At 31.4% G+C, this 18,600-nt stretch overlaps 1 protein-coding gene across 2 annotated transcripts in view; it reads right to left on the reverse strand.

Annotated features, from left to right (window-relative positions):
* Positions 1-18,600, reverse strand: part of CSMD1 (CUB and Sushi multiple domains 1) — a 2,624,761-nt gene that overhangs the window by 1,415,021 nt on the left and 1,191,140 nt on the right. For both annotated transcript variants that reach the window (XM_056823354.1, XM_007476228.3), the window contains exon 4: positions 10,935-11,129. In XM_056823354.1, coding sequence (XP_056679332.1) covers positions 10,935-11,129 — 195 coding nt within the window. The remainder of the gene's footprint in view (positions 1-10,934; positions 11,130-18,600) is intronic.

Consider the following 18,600-nt stretch of genomic DNA (forward strand, 5'->3'; position numbering starts at 1 on the left):
ATCATCAAGGCTGTTCCATTCAATCTTACTTTACATTGCGTGGCCCTGATTTGACAGATCATTTAAGATTCATTTTACAATGTTGCTTCTGTAACATTGCTGATAAAAACACAGCTGTGTTTTAAATATTACAGAATTTATAGTTGGCTATAAAAGGCATGATCTCCCCTCCTTTCCTTCCCCCTCAAAGCTATGTCACTCCAAGTCTTTTCCTTGTACCTTCATCACTGGCAGCAGAATGAATTCAATTAAAAAAAAAAAACTTCTTGACTGACATTTTATGAAGCACTGTTTCCAGGCAAATTATGTAAGGCTTATCAATTAAAGAAAATTGCAGCTTCAGACAGCTCTAAATGAACCATGGGCTTGCATTATGTGGTGTGCCTTAAAGGTATTACTGAACCAGCCAGGGCTTCTTTATTTGCTAGCATCTTTGCTGACAAGCTTTTTAGAACACATAACTATGCTTAAATTAATCAAATAAGTCAACTAAAAAAAACCCAATATCTTAAATGTATCTATTATTTAAACTTCCAGAATAAGGTTCTGTTTCAACACACGCACATACATGGACATGTGCGTGTGCAACTTAGTAGGGCATAATAGGGTACTGGCTATAGAGTCAGGAAGACCTATAAAGAAGTAACAACTCAGATGAGCTATGTTATGAACAACTATGTTAGCTCTTCTGATCTTTTCTACAAAATGGGAGTAAAAACACATGTTTATTTATGAGGATCAAATTTGGTAATGTATATGTAATCCTTTGTTACCTTTTTTAAGTCCTGCATAAAAGTGGACTATTATCCTCATTATTAACAAGTATATACAGGTGTAGAGAGAGGTGGTGTGGAATAGAGAACACAAGGTAGGTATTAGAGTTAGTTAGATGTGGGTTCAAGTTCTGCCTCTGACACCTGTATAATCAGAGTCAAGAAATTTAATCCCTCAGTGTTGCCATGACACTTTCTAAGACTTAGATGGAAGTTGCTGAAACTGCATTTCAATCACCATGGGTTTCCCCACACCAGTGAAATCCTAGCTGATACCTCTCCACCCCATCCCATACTCTATTGTAGAGGTAACTAATTAATTGTTAAAAGCAGAAATTCTTCTTAGCCTTTCTCCAGTTTAAGTTCTGATACCCAGTTATTTCAAACATGCATTAATTTCCTTTAAAGAAGTCTGGTAGAGATAGAAGAATATTGGATTTTGAGTCAGAATATCTATGGTCAAGCACCAATTTTCACATTTACTACTTATGTAGTCTTGGTTACTTCATAAAATTTCTTTGAACCTCAGATTGCATATCTACACAAGGGTGTTGATCATATTTGCTCTCTTATCCAAACCAAAAGAAGGAACTAGTTTTATTTAGTGTCCATTTAGCAGTTAGGCATATTACAGGCATATGTGTAGATCTACAAAGTAGTATCTACTGGAACTGATTAAAGATTTAGGAGGCAGATACTTAATTAATTTTAAAGATGAGATGATCTTTCTCATTGCTAGATTTATTTGATTGAATTTCCTTAACTGAAATAGTTGTGCTTTGGACATTCAGATGAAACCCTCTTTTAGCAGAGGGAAAACTAGATTTGGAGTTGGAGAGCCAAACTTATAAAATATGTTTTTAATGAATGATTATTTTAGTAACTTGTTTATCAAATATTAATGCACAGCATCCTCATGATTTTGTTAATCCTGTTTATGATTACAAAGAAACACTATTTAATTTAATTCTCTGCTTTAGAAAAGGGAAATGAAATAAGATCATGTGGTTCTGCCTCTGGCTCCAATTTGCATTAACATTAATTAATTCTTCTAGCCTTTAATTTCTAACCAATACTATTGAACATTTCTCCTTTCTTGAATAGGCTAGGCCAATAAAATGCAATTATTAAGATAATACTTAAATTTGAACAAATTCAAATGTTCAAATGACTTAAATGTAAAAGAGACATCAGTCTTTCCTCTCCTCATTTTCCTAGTTGTCACAGTAACAATATGAGTTTATGTACATAATGGACAATAAAGGGTGCTGTAGGCACTGAAAAATGAAAAAAATCATGCATGAAAAGCAGGCTTCATATGATATGGCTTATACTTTCATAGAATTATGGGATTTTGGAATTGAAAAATTTCTAAGTTATCATTTAGACCAAAACACTATCTACTTTCTGAGTTGTCTCTATGAGATCCTTAACTATTCAAGTTCTAATTTAATTTATTAATAATAGCAATTTAATTTCTTTGTGAGACAACATATTCAATTTTTAAACCTTTTTAATTAAAAAAAAAACCCTTGTGAAGATTAAGGCTTTGTCAAGCCCTTAAGGACTAACTCCCTGATCAGGTTGAGCCAGGGGCTGGAGTAAATTACTTAGTGCTTAGGCTAGATATCTTACCCCATCCTCTCTCTGATTTTTCTTACTTCACTCTTTTCTATATTTTGTAAAGAAATTATAAATAAATCTCTTTGGAATTAATATAAATTCCTGGTGACCCTAGTTTTAAATATAACCAAGTCCAATCTTTTATAATAATTAAAGCCTTTCCCTCTTACACTCTGCTATTTTTAGACATAATAGTCACTTCTCAGCAAACACACAAACACATCCTCTTCTACAAAATACACTTAGTGTATCAATTGTTAACAGAGACTGCCATTTAAATTTCACAGAAAGAATGGTCTTGCCATTCATCATTATTTTGAACAATTTTATCTCGACTTTCATTAACTAAACTATTCACATTGCTATAATCAAAATGCATGCTTGTTTGCTTTTTGTTTTGGCTACCAAATTCTTGATTCTATGTTATATCTCCCAAGTTTTTCTATGTGTCAATGAATTTTTCATGTTCACAATACCATGCAAAACAAGAATATTCCATTATGTTTCATAAGAGTTTGATCAGTTATTCTTCCACACAGATATATGTTTTCTAGATTTTTACTGTTATAATTATATTTTTGAATATTTTAATGAGTATTGTTATTACTTTGCTATCAAAAACATTTTTTTTGATGGTTGGGAAATTTGATCATTTGTCTTTTGAGATATTGCTCTTGCTACATTTTTGGTAATTTCACATAGATTTGAGATCATTCATAAATGATTTCAATTCATAAATGATTTAAATTTTATTGTAAATAATATTTGTAATCTTCTCCTAATTGATATTTTTTCCTTCAGACCCTAGCTTTAATGATACGTTTTCTTTGAAATATTTTAAATTAAATATCATAGGTTATTCATTATATCTATAGATATAGAATATATTTTAAAATCTGGAAGTTTAATTATTTTATTAGATTTCATAATGTAAGACTTATTTTTATATAAATATAATTTGGTCTTAGAGAATACTTTTTAAATACTTTGCTGCATTTGAATTGCTTATATTTTATCAATTTTTTCATACTTATTCTATGTTATTTAATTCCTGGTTTATTTTTTACATTTGCCTTATAAAGAAAATTGTGTAGTGTTCTTTCTGTTTGATAAATGTCTAGATGATGATGATGATGATTACAGTGAATATTGCATTTAATTCACTTGAAAATCCTCGACACACTTTTTTCTACTTCGAAAGTTTATGACTTTCTGGATTTGTTTTTTTTTTTTACCTGAAAATTAGTTTAGTCTAACATTTCCTGTATTATTAAAATAAGTATTTTATTTTAAAAAAGAATTAATCAATTTCACTTTAATTTAATTTATCTCCTCGAAATTAATGTTATTTCTATTTTTTATTTTTCTCTTTATAAAACATTATATATAACCTTTTTGAAATATCTTGCATAATTTTTTTTTTATCTTGGGTACTATACTTTTCTTCCTATTATCACAATAGACTAAAGTTTACTGGTTTTATTAACCTTTAAAAACATGTTTTTGCTTTATCATTTCCACTCTTTTTTTTTCAATTTTATCTTTCTTTTTCTTGACTTTCAATATTTCTTCCTTTTTATCTATTTCTGCATTGTTCATTCATTTCTTAAGCTATTTATATAACACATATCTTAAGTTTATCTTTCCAAAAATACACTTTATTATATGGATTAATTATATAAAATATTATCTTCATGTATTTAGATGTTTTTATATTTCATTTAATATAATTGTTTTGTGTTGTTCCCTGAGAAATTCACTGTTTGAAGTAGCATTTTGGATTATTTAATCTGTGTCTTTATTTTTTTATCAATTGACTAATACATTATTATTTTTATCCTGTCTTTCAAATATATTTGAGTGCTTTCATTAGAAAGTATTCATAATTTTCTTGTCTTAGCAGATAATTAATATATTTAAAGAAGACATTAAATACCAAGAAAATGTATGAAAATATAATCTTTAAGATTCTCCTTAAGGAACTGTCAATGCATATTAATTCATTTTTTCCAACATTATGTTCAAATCCATAATTTCTTCATTATTCATCCTTCTGTTATATTCTCCTTCTTGTAAAATATATTTTGTCATAATTTATAATTAATAAAATATCTTATAACTATCAACTATCTGACTTATTTGCAATTTTGATAACATTTTCTTTTGGTATATAGGATTATATTACCTTTTATACATGAATAAAGTTTTATGTAATTTTAGTGACTAATTATTACATAATTAATTTTCTTGTCAATACCTGTTTTTACTAATATTTCTTCTCAAATAATAATTTTATTCTTTTTTTGGATTCTGCTGGATCAGTATAAATTATATTTTAATGCTTCATTTTAATTTTTAGATGCATATTTATATTTTTGTATGTAATTACTACATATAGCCAATCATTAAGTTTCTATTCTCCAATTCATGTTATTTCTACAATTTAAATTTTATAATAAAATTCATCCCATTACCTGAATCATTTGTTTATGTCATACCATTTAAAAAAATCAACCCTGAATAATTGTGGTTCTTTTGCTTGGGGCAATTCTTTTCTTGGTGCAACTTGTTTCACAGATACACCATTATATCTTCTTACCCCTCCCTATTCTCCTGTTTAATATCTTCCTCTACAAATATAAGTTCTTTTTAAAAAAAAATTAATTGCCAAGTCCAGATAAAGGTATGGTTCATGGTTCAACTTAACCACACAAAATTTAGAATGATTTATTTGTGGCACTATAATTTCAAGAAATATTATCAACCTTCAATCACATATCCCCTTCTCCGGACTTTTTGTTTTTGAAAGTTTAAGTCTATGGTTTATTAACTTTTCCTCCTTCAATGTATATGTATGCACTAAATATCTATCTATCTACCTCAGCCTATTGAAATATTTTCCTTATTACTGGTAGTCAGTGAATTAGCTATTCATTTTACTTTTCTGTCATTAGCATATATGTAAAGTGTGCCATACCTGCCTCAGAGTCATTGATAAAAGTATTAAAGAAACTATATCGGGGAACATAAATTTATATCAAGCTATTTCCTCACTTTACATTGACACTAATCCATTAATCAGCAGCTTTGGGGTCTGTTCAACTAGTTATACATGCATTTAACTATACTAACATCTCTACTACATTCATCCAACCTATTCTCAAGAATATTAATGGACTGGGATTCTTCAGAGGTTAATGAAGCTCTCTCAAGCTCACATTATAAAATCAGTGAAAGTACTCATACAAGCCTTGTTATTCTAGCCTATTACTTGGAATCTATTTTACCACTTTATAACCGTGATTTCTTACATTTTAAAATCTGAAAATAGTTACCACCTTAGTGCCTGAGTAGTTTGAGGAGCTAGTTTGCTATTTGAAACTTGAAGTTAGCCTATTTGTAAATAAATAATTAAATTTTAGGAGTAAACATCTGCTCATGGGAAATAGTATAAGTATAAAATGGGATAATCTTCTATCCTTAAATGTATAACACTATCATTGTAATCATTTGGAACATGAAGACTTTTTCACTCTTTAAGATTCTTAGATAAGAAGCAAATTCTTTTCTTTGGGAGGGGTTTCAATTTATATCATTATATATTAATATATTATAAAAGATGTCAATAGCTGGTCAAATGTACATGAATGATTGGAGGCAGCATGATAAAGTAGAAAGAGCTATGAAATTGAAATAATAAGATCTGAGTTTGAGTCCTGACAACCACTTACTTACTGGTTTGACCTTTGACTTAACTTTTCAGGTATAAATTTTCTCAAATTAAGTGATTTGATTAGGTGATCCCAAACATTCCGTTCAGATCATGAAATAAAATCCTATCATCCTGTAACGAAAAGAAGGAATTTCTCCTTGGGCTGAAAGAGTAAATATTACTGAAATAGATGGTGTAAAAGTATTAGCAGCAAAATTCCCCATTTTATGTTTGCTATTTGGAATTTCTAGTGCTCATTGTAGGAAAACAATTCATTCCAGATGTGTGAGGTTATTTAATGTTTATTTTTTCCACTTTCATTCTTCCTGATACTCTGTTCTCTCTCCTTTCCACTACCCCCATCCTTTCATGTAAAGTTGAAAAAAGATTTGAAGGCTACCTGTTATCAAGGAAAGAAGGGTTTATCTGGGAAAGAAAATTTAGGCTTGTAAGATCACCTTGGAAAAGTCATTTAACTTCTATAAATCTCAGTTTCTTCATTTTTAATTGAAGAAATAAATGGCATTTTAGGTCTCTAATAGATTTCTTCTACATTATTATTTAAGTAATATGGAGATATATATATATATGTAATATACATTACAATATATAACAATGAAATATGAATTCATCATTAGGCTGCAATTCATCATGGAAGCTGCAATTAGAAGAAAACATGAAGAGAAATCAAACCAAGAAGTAACATTAAAGAAAGATAAAGGAACAAAATTAAGGACATATTAGAAAAATAAGCAGAAATAGAAACTGAAAAAAAGAATCTCTTGAAAAGTGAAAATAAAATTTAATCCCGCTGTGGAAGAAAGAAGTACTCTAACTTAGAGTCTGGCTTAATGTAAAACTTTGAGTTTGAAACAGGTTTTGTACCACCAATTATGTATACAGAATATTTAACTTAATATGGATGATAATTTTCTGAAATCAACATATTATAACAACATCTGACATAATTTTAGGTGTCAATATTTGCAATTTTTGTCTTAAGTGCTGTCATCAGTAATGAAAGATAAAACTCAGAAATAGTGAAACTTTAATGTGAAATGACAGACCAGTCAATGGCTGGATCCACTATGAGGAATACACTTCAAGTTACCAGAGTAACTAAAACATTTTAGAAATGTCATCATATGTGAATTTTTCTAGTTATCTCAGATCTGAATGTACCTGCTATTTGAGGACAAGCACAAATAAGGAAAGAAGCTTTTAAACATTAGATTGTTTTCTAGAGGGGTAAGTTTAGGTTATGGCAATTAATGAAGCAAATTATTATTTTCATTGTGATTTTAAAATAGTCCTCTAACTTCAGGATGGGAAAGGTGTCCTTTGGGTTTAAGTTTTGACTAAGAGGCCAGAGACCTAGTTATTTAGTTTTTTCAATACCTCAGTTGCTTCATTTATAAAAATGCAGGTAATATCATTTATACTACTTTACTTACAGAATTGTTCTGATATGAATGCTTTGTCAATCTTAAAGTGTTATGCACATTTGAACTATTATTATTATTATTATTATTATTATTGCCATTTCAAAAATTATTCCAGCTGGTTTGAATGGATTTCTTTTTCTAGAGGGAAGAGTGATATATGAAGACACTAGTCTCTAGAATGGTTGATAAAGCTGTGATATTACCCGACACCAAATTAATTACACTAACTCTTTTGTTTATTCCCTATTTATTGTGTTCATGATTGAAGTATTGAATGTACCTGGGGTCTGCTTCACATTAATTGGTACACTTGTAGAAAGGTCTTTCCTCCTTATGTCTGCCTCAATATAAGATAAGACAATCCCTTAGCCCAAGAAGCCACTCTGGGTGAATTTGTCCTTATTAATGGAATAGATTCTGATGTGGCAGTTTTACTTACAGCCTCATTTTTGAGAACTAGAACAAGACTAGGACCCAATAGTGACGTTAAGAAGCACATACCTGTCTTCTAGAATCCTTGCAGGTGAATGCTACCCTTGTGGTCTGCATACTATTAATAAAACCTGTAGTTAGATTAGTGGAAGATGTCATCGTGTTTCTAGTCTTTGTAATTGAGACCAAAGCTAACTCCTGTGATCTCAGAGGGCACATTCAGTTACTTCATTTTAAATGTAGAACTTCTTAGGTAATGGTTGTATTGAAGAAATTATATATATATATATATATACATATATATATATATATATATATATATATGCTAGGTTGGAAGAATTCAAGCCCATAAAGTATCTTCTTTGTTTCTTTCTGCCTCTGTGTTTGGACCCTGAAGTTGGATCTGACAAAGAGAATTCCATTGACAGAAGGGAACTAGCAAAAACACAGAGAAACAGAAACAGAAGAGATTTCTGGAAGACAGAGGGACTGCAGACTGTATTAATAACTGTCAACAGGGGCAGCTAGGTCACATAGTGAATGGAGTGCCAGGCCTGGAATTGGGAATACTTGAATTCAAATCTGGTCTCAGACATTTCCTAGCTTTGTGACCCTAGACAACTCAATTAATTCCAAATATTTAGCCCTTATTGCTTTTATATTTTGGAATTGATACTTTGTATTGATTTTGTCTAAGGGCTTAAGTATTTAATTGTCAGCAATAATAATTTATGGTGGAATTTGATCATGTTAGTATAAACAGAGAGATCCATAAAGTTAATGGGATTTTCAACTATGAATCAGAAATGTTAGCACAATCTAGATCTGAGAAGAGGTGCTTTAAAAGGAGGGAAAGGATGAATTGGAAAAATATGAGTGAAGAAGGGAGAGAAGAAGGAGAATGAGGAAGAAGGAATAAAATGTAAACACAGATGAACGAAAGCCCTAGATTCCATGGAAGAGCACCTGGGCTTGACTTCCAATTATTAATAGGCTTGAAACAATTTTACTCCCTGGACATCAATTTCCTCATCCATAAAATTAAAAAAATATTGCCTCATAACATAAGCCTGTCATAATTCTCCTAGTTATTAGTGCTTTCAATCTACTTTCTGAGCCACCCATCTCCACAACCTCCACAAATTTACCTTGTATTTGTATTTAATTTTAGGTGTGCATGTCTTCCTCAAAAAACAATTTAAAAAACCCAAAAAAGCCATGATACTTGAAGTCACATTATGTTTCATTTTTGTCCTTATATTTAAGATTACCTATTATATAGTATGTGCATGAGAAATTTTTTGTTGAGTAATTGGTCAATAATGTCTACCTCACAGGGTTGTAAGGAGTGATGAGATTTGAGATCTTGAAGTATCCTATTACTGCTATTATCATTTGGTTGTTGTTATTGTTTTATAGGACATTTTTTTCCTTAGGAATTGCATATGGACAATGACATGGTCACAGGAAGGAGAATGAGGAAGAGAGTATACTTGTTTAATTTTGGTAATTTAAATGATACCAAAGATGCTAAAAATATAACCTTCCTCTGTATTTGTCTCCATTTCTTTCTCTTTCTGTTCCTTTCTCTGTCTCAGTGCCTGTCTGTCTGTCTCTCCCTTCTTTCTCTCTCTCTTAACATGAATATTCTTTCAACAAAAATATAGTGTGTGATCTGTAGAATACCATAATCTTTAATACATAAAATTGAGGCTAACTTAAGGTTAACTTCAGTACTTCAGTTACTCATATGGTTAATATTGGTAGACTATAGTATATTATCAGTGATGACTTGAAAATGAGAAATGTTATAAAAATCATTGCCAAAGACATTTGTGAATAGAGGTAGTCTGGTGGCCCAAACAGATAGTGTTAGACCTGGAATGAATAAGACATGAGTTCAAGTCCAGACTTAAAACTAGCTGTGTCCTGGGTTGCCATTTTCCTAATATATAAAATAGAAATAACAATAGCAGATATTCCTCATTGAAGGGAGATAATATTTGTAAAATTGCTTTAGAAACTTTAAAACAATATGTAATTGTTAGATATTATTATTATGAAAGGAGATGGGTTTATCATGACTGAGTTATATCACTGAGTGCTGCATTGCTCTCAGTGAATTAAAAAAATCCAGCTAGAGGAAACCCTCAAGTTTATTGGATAGGGACTCTATGAAGCATTTCTGCAAGGACATAGACAAAGATTACATGGCACTAGAAAATGTGAACGCATTTAATCTTCACTGATAGGGAGAGCATCCATAGTGAGCTCATGGGTTCATGACCGCAGAGTACTGCAGCCTGTCTAATCCCTGATTGCTTAAGTTCAGCAAGGATACCCACATTCATTTATGACTTTTCTATTTATAAGAACTGTTATTGATATTTAAATGTCTTTCTCCCTCAAAAAAAGTAAGTCAACCAGCATGAAGATACATCTTTCCCATTTATTTCAATCATTATATTGGACTAATGAAATACAAAGTCCTTGTGAGTGTGTGTTTCACAATTGTGAACATGATGTGAAAATATCAAAGGCAAATTAAACCAACAAAAACAGAAGAAACCTGTGATGTGATGAATCTATTATATGCCAGTCCCATGAACCTCTTCTGACAGCCACATTCTTTCCAAGATCAGTGAAAGTGGCTCAAAAATCACATGTACAAGTTCTTTCAGAGCCTTGAAATAGACATGACTTTGAGAATCCCCTCTAGTTCTAATTCTATAAATGAATGCTTGGTCTAATTTAGCTTTGCACTTCTATATGCAATTTTACTTTAGGTTGTAATTTTCTTAACATCAAGCATACTTAACAATTCTGACAATTTGGCCTATTCGATGTGCCATATTTTGTTAAATGAGAGCAGTTTTAAAATATATATTCTCATGTATTGGCTAATGAGCAGCCCAATATGTATTTTTCCCTTTAAGTTAGTATGCTTACCTCTGCAAAACGGAGCAGGAAAATCCCATAATGCACCATTTCCAGGACTAACTATGCAGGTAAGCATAGCGTGACCTTCCAAGACATATCCAGAAAGGCAACTATATCGGATTTTATCTCCTATGTTGAATCTGGCTCCATGGAGGACTCCCTTTAGTATTTCCCCAGGATTTCCACATGTATGACTAGGTAGCACTGTGGGAAGAAAGAAAAAAAAAACAAAATAATTGTAGATTTTTCCCTAATATTTCAGTTATTGACATGATTCTTTCACAAAAATACCAAGTACACAAGATTACTTCCTGGCTGTGATAAATTATATAGGAAGACTTCCATGAATGCCTCTAAGCAAAGAAATCACAGAATTTTAGTGTCACAGAGGCCCTTGGCAGTCCACTTGAAAACTCTCCTATATATTACTGCCTGCATGCAAATTTGAATGAAATGCTAATTTTCAGTTTCAAGTTTGTGTAAACAAAGTTATATTTTTTCTCTTTCAAATTCACTGATCTCAGACTGATAACCCCTACTCTATTAAAGATCCTGTTTCTCACCTTTTTTTTTTCTTCCACTACAGTAATCTAAGAAAATGTCACTCAGTCTCTTCATAAATCCATTACCCTCCTAAACTCTCTAAACTACCTATTGAACAAATTTTAATGCTAACTATGCAGGTATGGCATGGGCCAGCATTAATCAGGACTATACTGTTTTTGAGAGTTACAGCCATCATTTGACCCTCTGAAATGTACCAGGCAACTTAAAGAATGCATTTGCAACAATGTCACATTCTGAACAACTCGGCAAATCCAAAATGTTTTCATTGGGAAGGCATTTCATTGTTACAAAGATTTTAAACTTTCCCATTCAGTGAAGGAGTATGTTCATACACCCCTTCACTGAATGGGAAAGGTATAAATTGTTTGGAAACTGTTGTTTCTTTTTGCTCCTTGCAAACAAAATACATAGGCAGCAAGTTTTTTGTATTTTTATTTATTATATTTTTGATGAATTATCCAAACAATTAAAGATAGATATTTTCCCAAAGAAACAACTTTTTCCACTTTTGATGTCAGGCAGTTTTAGTAAGAAAACAAAAGAAAACAAAAAAGGATTTAAATTTCCTTGTGCAATCATAAAAAAAAAATCATTAGCACTGCTCTTATCTTTCTAACCTATCTTGAGAGTCTATAGTAGTCTCTGTTGCAATTAATCATAATACTAATAACTGAGAAGTCAACAAGTACAGGAAAAATAGGATTGATCTAGGTAAAGAGTCAATATCGAGTTCTGCTTCTTGGAAAGTTTCTTATATGTGGAAAGACTTGTGTGAACTAATTCAGAATTAAGTGAGCAGAACAAAGAGACTAAATTATAAAATAACTACATTGCAAAAAAAAAAAGAAAGGAAAAATCTCTGACCTGATCAATGCCATGACCCTTCATGATTCATTCCATAGTACTGATAAGGAAGAATGTAATTCACCTCCTCCCAAAGAAGGATAGCTCAAAATTCATAAAAATAACACATTTTTTGATATGGCAAATAAGAGAATTTATTCTGAGTATACAAAGACATTATTCTTTCTTCCCTCCTTCCCTCCTTTCTTTTTTCTCTTTCTTTCTTTCTTTCTTTCTTTCTTTCTTTCTTTCTTTCTTTCTTTCTTTCTTTCTTTCTTTCTTTCTTTCTTTCTTTCTTTCTTTCTTTCTTTCTTTCTTTCTTTCTTTCTTTCTTTCTTTCTTTCTTTCTTTCCCCAATGAAAGGAAAGAAGGAGGGAAGGAATTTTAATTAGGAACAATGTCATCAAATTTTAAAAAAGAAGGCATTCTAGTTTTTTAGTTCAAGGTCCTGAATTTGAATTCTAGATCTGTCACATAGCACTCTGTGAATATGGAAAAATCATTTCTATTTTCTGGTGCTCACCTTCTCCATATACGAAATGATAGGAATGCATTTGATGATTTTAAATTTATTTTTAACTCTAAATGTATGAACAAATGAATTTATCAGCATCACAAAGATATTGAATAGCCAAACCAGTATTTGAATTTGAGTTTCATGACTAAACCAGTAATTTTTCATCAAACTAAAGAATAGGAAATTTCCTACCACTTTATCTGCAAATACTTCTTACACCTTTAAGGAGAAAAAAATCAGATAAAAGATCAAGGAGTTCGATAAAGTCCAATCTTCTAGAGAAGTTCAAGAAGATGAATACTATCCATGATATTCAATTACTACTTATGTAACTAACACAGTGAGGAAGATCATTGTTATAGTAGTGACAGTCAGAAGAGGTGATTGGACTAAATATTGTGTCTTTGGACCTGGTGACAGGTATATCTACACTTTTAGTGTCACTTTTCATACTCTTTCATCTTACTACTGGGATTTTGTATTTCTTGATTTATAGAGATATCATGTAGATCTGTGAAAGAAGTATTGACCTCAATTTTCTATCCTTCAGTGGAACAGGAACCTTAATGAAGACAGATGAATGAGTAGAGAATATAAAGGTGGGGGAAAGGGGACTAGATAATAGAATACAAGATTTAGGGAAAGAAGTAACTTTAGAAGGAATCTTGTCATTGCCTTCATTAAAGAGACCAGAGGCCCAGAGAGGTTAAGTAATTTGCCAAAGGTTATCTTGGTAGTAAGTGGCAAAGCAAGGATTTGAATCCTGTACCTTTGCATTTAAATCCAGTGTTTTCCCCACTCAGTCTCTATTTCATTATAACTTGGGTATCCTCTAAAATAGTAAATGCCCTGATCTGTTCTTTCCATCTGAGTTCTTAAGGTCAATGTTATAGTATGCATATGGCTTAGAAATAGAAAGTTATACTGTCAGAGTATGAGTTATTGTATGACAAATATCCTGATGTTATTTATTATAGCACAGCAGGAAAAGAAAAAAAAGTGGCGACCTATTTCAACACTTCTTAAATTACACCATTTTATAGCATCTTATCCCAAAATATTTAAAAATCCATCACTGGCACCATTGGCATCTATAATATACTTCTTCATAAATTTAGAATGCATTGCTTCCTGCCTGGAGTTAGAATGTACTATTATTCATTCTTCACATCTTCAAATGGCCCCCAAATGCTCTGCTATCTTTCTCTTTTTCTCTTCTCATCTCTTTCTTTTTTAGTGTTTTCTATTTTATAAAACTAAAAATTTCATATTTTAAAACATCTTTACCATTTTAACCTCTTAAATAGGATGATTATCAAGTAAATCTAATGATCAAAAATATTTTTACCATGACTTACTCAAATATGTCTTATATTTAAGCACATAGTCATAGTTGAAGCACATTCATCTTATTGTCAAGAATAGACAAGAGTTTAAAAATAGATTTTAGTGGTAATAAGAGCAAAGAGGTAACTCTCCCTTAGCTTAAGTGAATCATGTAATGTAATATGTGGAAGGCTATTTAAATTCTAATAAAACTACCATCATGTAATAACATTTTTGTTTCTTTATTTTCCGGAATTTTGTAGTTGTATCTATACTTGGCATATGAGAATGTGAGCAATAAGAGTGTATATCTATTTTGAACTTTAAAACTTCCTAAGTACTTTTCTCTACAATAACAATGAAAACAAAAACATTTGAAATAAGGTATAAAATTTCCCCATTTTACAGATGAGAAATCAAGGTTCAGAGAGTTCAAGTGACCTGCTTACTGTTATAGTGATAGTGGTGAAGAAATGATTTTAACCCATTTCTCCTGTTTTCAATTTAGTTTTTACAAAATACTATGCCTCAAAAGTACCATAATAGATATGTAACTGGGCTTCTAAATATGTCTGTGGTATCTTGTATGTTGCTGGTTATATGGAAAGAGATGAGACTCTGGATTGGTGGGAAGAATTTTGAATATTACATGAAGGTAAATACTTATATAAGAAAAGGAAGTTGTGACAGAGTTTCTTTTGAAGACATTTATTGTTCCAGATATAGTCCTCTAAAGAAACACTTTGAAGAGAAAGAAGCAGCCAGACACATAGAGGAAGTCACCTCAAAATGTCTCTGATTTTCAGCTTGAATCCATAGATACTGCAAAATGGACCTCCTTGAGTATGAAAAGATAAACTCTTTTGGTTTGTGTTTATAACTCAAATTTAAGTTAAGGGTTAAATCACTTGAATATTCTTTAGTATTATCTAGTCTATGTATTTTTTTCTGATTTCTATATGCTGTCTATTTGGATAAATGTTAACTCTATTTGATATTTTGATTTTTTAATAAAAATTAATTAAGTTAGAAGGTATTCTCTCTAGTGGAAACTAATGGCTACCTTCCCCTTTAAGCATGATCAGGAAAATAGCTTTTGTTTTGAAAGTATCATATTCTTAGATCAGCAATATTTGTGGTAGGCATATAGATAAAATTTTTCCCCAATATCCCTCTTAGAGAGGCTAAGGGAAGGAACAAATGTCCACATTTGGCCCTCTCCTTTCTCCTTTAAAGTAAAAAAAAATAGTCTCCTTTGGAAAGAGATCATTTAGATACCAGAGATATTTCTCTATGCCACCCATAAGTTATATCTATATATTAAAGCAATCTCTCTTTCTCTCTATAAGATACATACACACATATCTATCTATCTATCTATCTATCTATCTATCTATCTATCTATCTATCTATCTATCTATCTATCTCTCTCTCTTTATATTCATCTCACTGGCTCCTTTTTTCTCTCTTTCTCTCTCCTCTTCTATAGCTCCCCCTGCCCCATTCAAAGCAGTATTCAAACTTAAGACCTCTGGGCATCTGGGGAAAAGTCTTCATTGAGGCCTACCCACCTACACAAATACAAAAAAAACCAACACTATGATTTAAAAAAAAAACCGTGAAAAACTATCTTTAGTCATATGAAAATGCTCTAATCACTATTGATTAGAGAAATGCAAATTAAAGCAATTCTGAGATATTACCTCATACTGATAAGACTAGCAAACATGACAAAAAAAGAAAATGATAAATATTTGAAGGCATAAGGAGAATTTCGGACTTTAATACACTTTTGGTGAATCTGGAAACTGATAACCATTCTGGAGAGCAATCTGGAACCATGTCCAAAGGGTCATAAATCTATGCATATTTTTTGACCCAGTAATACTAGGTCTATAGCCAAAAAAGATTAAAGATATGAGAAAAGAACCAACCTGTGCAAAAATATTTATAACAGCTCTTTTTGCAGAGGGAAAGAACTGAAAATTAAAGGAATACCCAACAATTGGAGAAGAGCTGAACAAGTTATGGTAAATGCTTATAATGGAATATTATTGTGCCATCAGAAATGACCAAGAAGATAATCACAGAAAAGCTTGGAAGGACATTTAAAGTAATTAAATGTGAATTTTTCTCTAGTGTAAGCAATAGGTGTTTTGTTTTATAATATGAGAAACACAGAAATATGATAAGTATATGATTTCTATCATATTACTGCCTTTTTGGTGAGGGTTGTAGGGTGAGACAGAAAGAGAATACATGGATTGCAAAATGTCAATAAATGAATATTAAGAATTTTGTCAAAATGCAATCTAGAAAAATTATAATAAAAATCCTATGAGATAAGAACACAAACTCCATGAAAACATTTTTAATTTTTCTTCAATTTTATTCTGTAACTTTTCCTTATTTGCCAGCATGATAATAGTAACCATGTAGTTAGAATTCCCCAAAACTGTTTCACTCTTTTAGAGCAGGCCATCATGAAATGTCAGAGCCCTGTTTCTAATCCAAAAACTCACGTTGCTCAATTCCATCTGTGACCACAGAGGAGAGATGCTCACTGGGAAGATCAATTGAATCTGAAGATAGCATAGCAGTGCTAGGAATAAGCATCACATTCTTATATTGAAAGCTGACTGAAAAAGTCATACTCATTTGTTTCTTCATTTAAAAAAAACTAACAGAGGAGGAATATATTTCGTTGGTAGTATATATTGAGCTTACTATCTGCAATATGTAAGGGATAAGGGAGATATCGGGAATCAAAGGGCATTTTACTTCTATAGAACCCAGTTTTATAATATGAGGGGTAAAATTTGATGGCCTATATAAATATCCTTTCCAAAATTATGATTCTACAATTGTTTGTATAACTCATATCATTCTTACTGTCTATAACAATCTGCTTATGGCCTATTCAGGTGTTATATGGAGGACTTGGTTGTCTAAGGTAAAAAGTTTCCTGACCTCTTTTCTAGATAGTTTTATTTTTTGAAGGGGAATTTGGGGTTCAAACACTCATAAACCCCAAGGCAGCAAGTTGGTTTAAAATTTAAGGAAAGAAAAACAGTTTAATAAAGTATTATACAAGATTCCTAAATTGGTGAGTTGTTTATTTGTTTGTTTTTAAACATAGAGGAAGGCTTGACTCTTTCATAGCAGAACACCTGAGGTGACCACTCAGGATTCTTGAAAATTGGCCTGAATTCAAAGAGAGCTACTCAGGAGAGTGAAATATTGACTGAATTTAAACCATATGAATGCAATGAGAAAAGAGACTATTTCTTTCCAGTAATTTGCTTCCATATCATGAAAACTTTAGAAAGTGTTAAATACTTTTCTATTTTTCTCAGACTAAATTTCTACATTATTAGCATTTAAGAATGTTAGTGATAAGTTTCAAAGGAATATAAATAAAAAAGTTACTTAACTCTGCCTCAATTTCCTCATCTGTAAAATGAGCTGGAGAAGGAAGTGAATAAGTAAAGTCACAAAGATTCAGGCAGGATGGAAAAAATGACAATATGAATCTACAAATGGCATATTAATCTCATGAATCTTGGATCCTGAGAAACTCTGTTCCTAAGTTAAGAAGAAAGCATCCATAGACATCAATGTGCTATTAACTAATTTACCAGTGATAATGGCTGCAGTAGGCTAATCTAATGGCTATTACAAATTTTTAGGACTGACTATACATGAAATCTATGCAAATAAGCTACCTTACAAATAGGACTTGTCACACCATACGGTATTGTTGCTGTTTTCTTAATGTGATATTTGTGGTGAGCACCAAGAAAGGATAGGATTTAACTGGGCCACAGAAAAAGCTGTTGGACTGTTGACAGGAGGACAGATGAAAATGACAACCATGTTCCATGAAATATGCAGGAGTTCACAAGATGCCATGACTTGTCTACATCACACATTTGATTATATTGCCTATGATCTAATAAACTTAAGCCAAGTTGAGCTCAGAAACAAAACAAAAACAAATGTAAAACCTGTTCTACATGCCTAAATTCCAAGTAAACAGAATTACACAATATTGAAGGAAAGGATGTGTAGAACTCCAATGATCTGTGATAATAAGATAATACAAACATCCTAGAAACCTCTTAACAATAAGTTGTAAGCTCAAGACAATTAACATGTCTAGAATAAAAGTTGGATGTGCCTGAGCAACCACTGACAATTTATGAAAAGTTGGAATAATGAAATTATGGCTCCCAACTCCCTTCTGAGATGATAGCATCCTTGAAATATAGCATCTGACATTTCTTTGAGGGCAAAGGTTATGTGGTTAAAGGTGGTTTTACTTAAAATGGATGTGTTTGATAAGACATGTTGTCATGTGGATGGCTTCAGCTTAAAAAAAAACCTGGGTTTGAGTGCACTGGGTAAATCACAAAACTTTTC

The sequence above is a fragment of the Monodelphis domestica genome, chromosome 1 (assembly GCF_027887165.1).
Source record: "Monodelphis domestica isolate mMonDom1 chromosome 1, mMonDom1.pri, whole genome shotgun sequence".
Lineage (NCBI taxonomy): Eukaryota > Metazoa > Chordata > Mammalia > Didelphimorphia > Didelphidae > Monodelphis > Monodelphis domestica.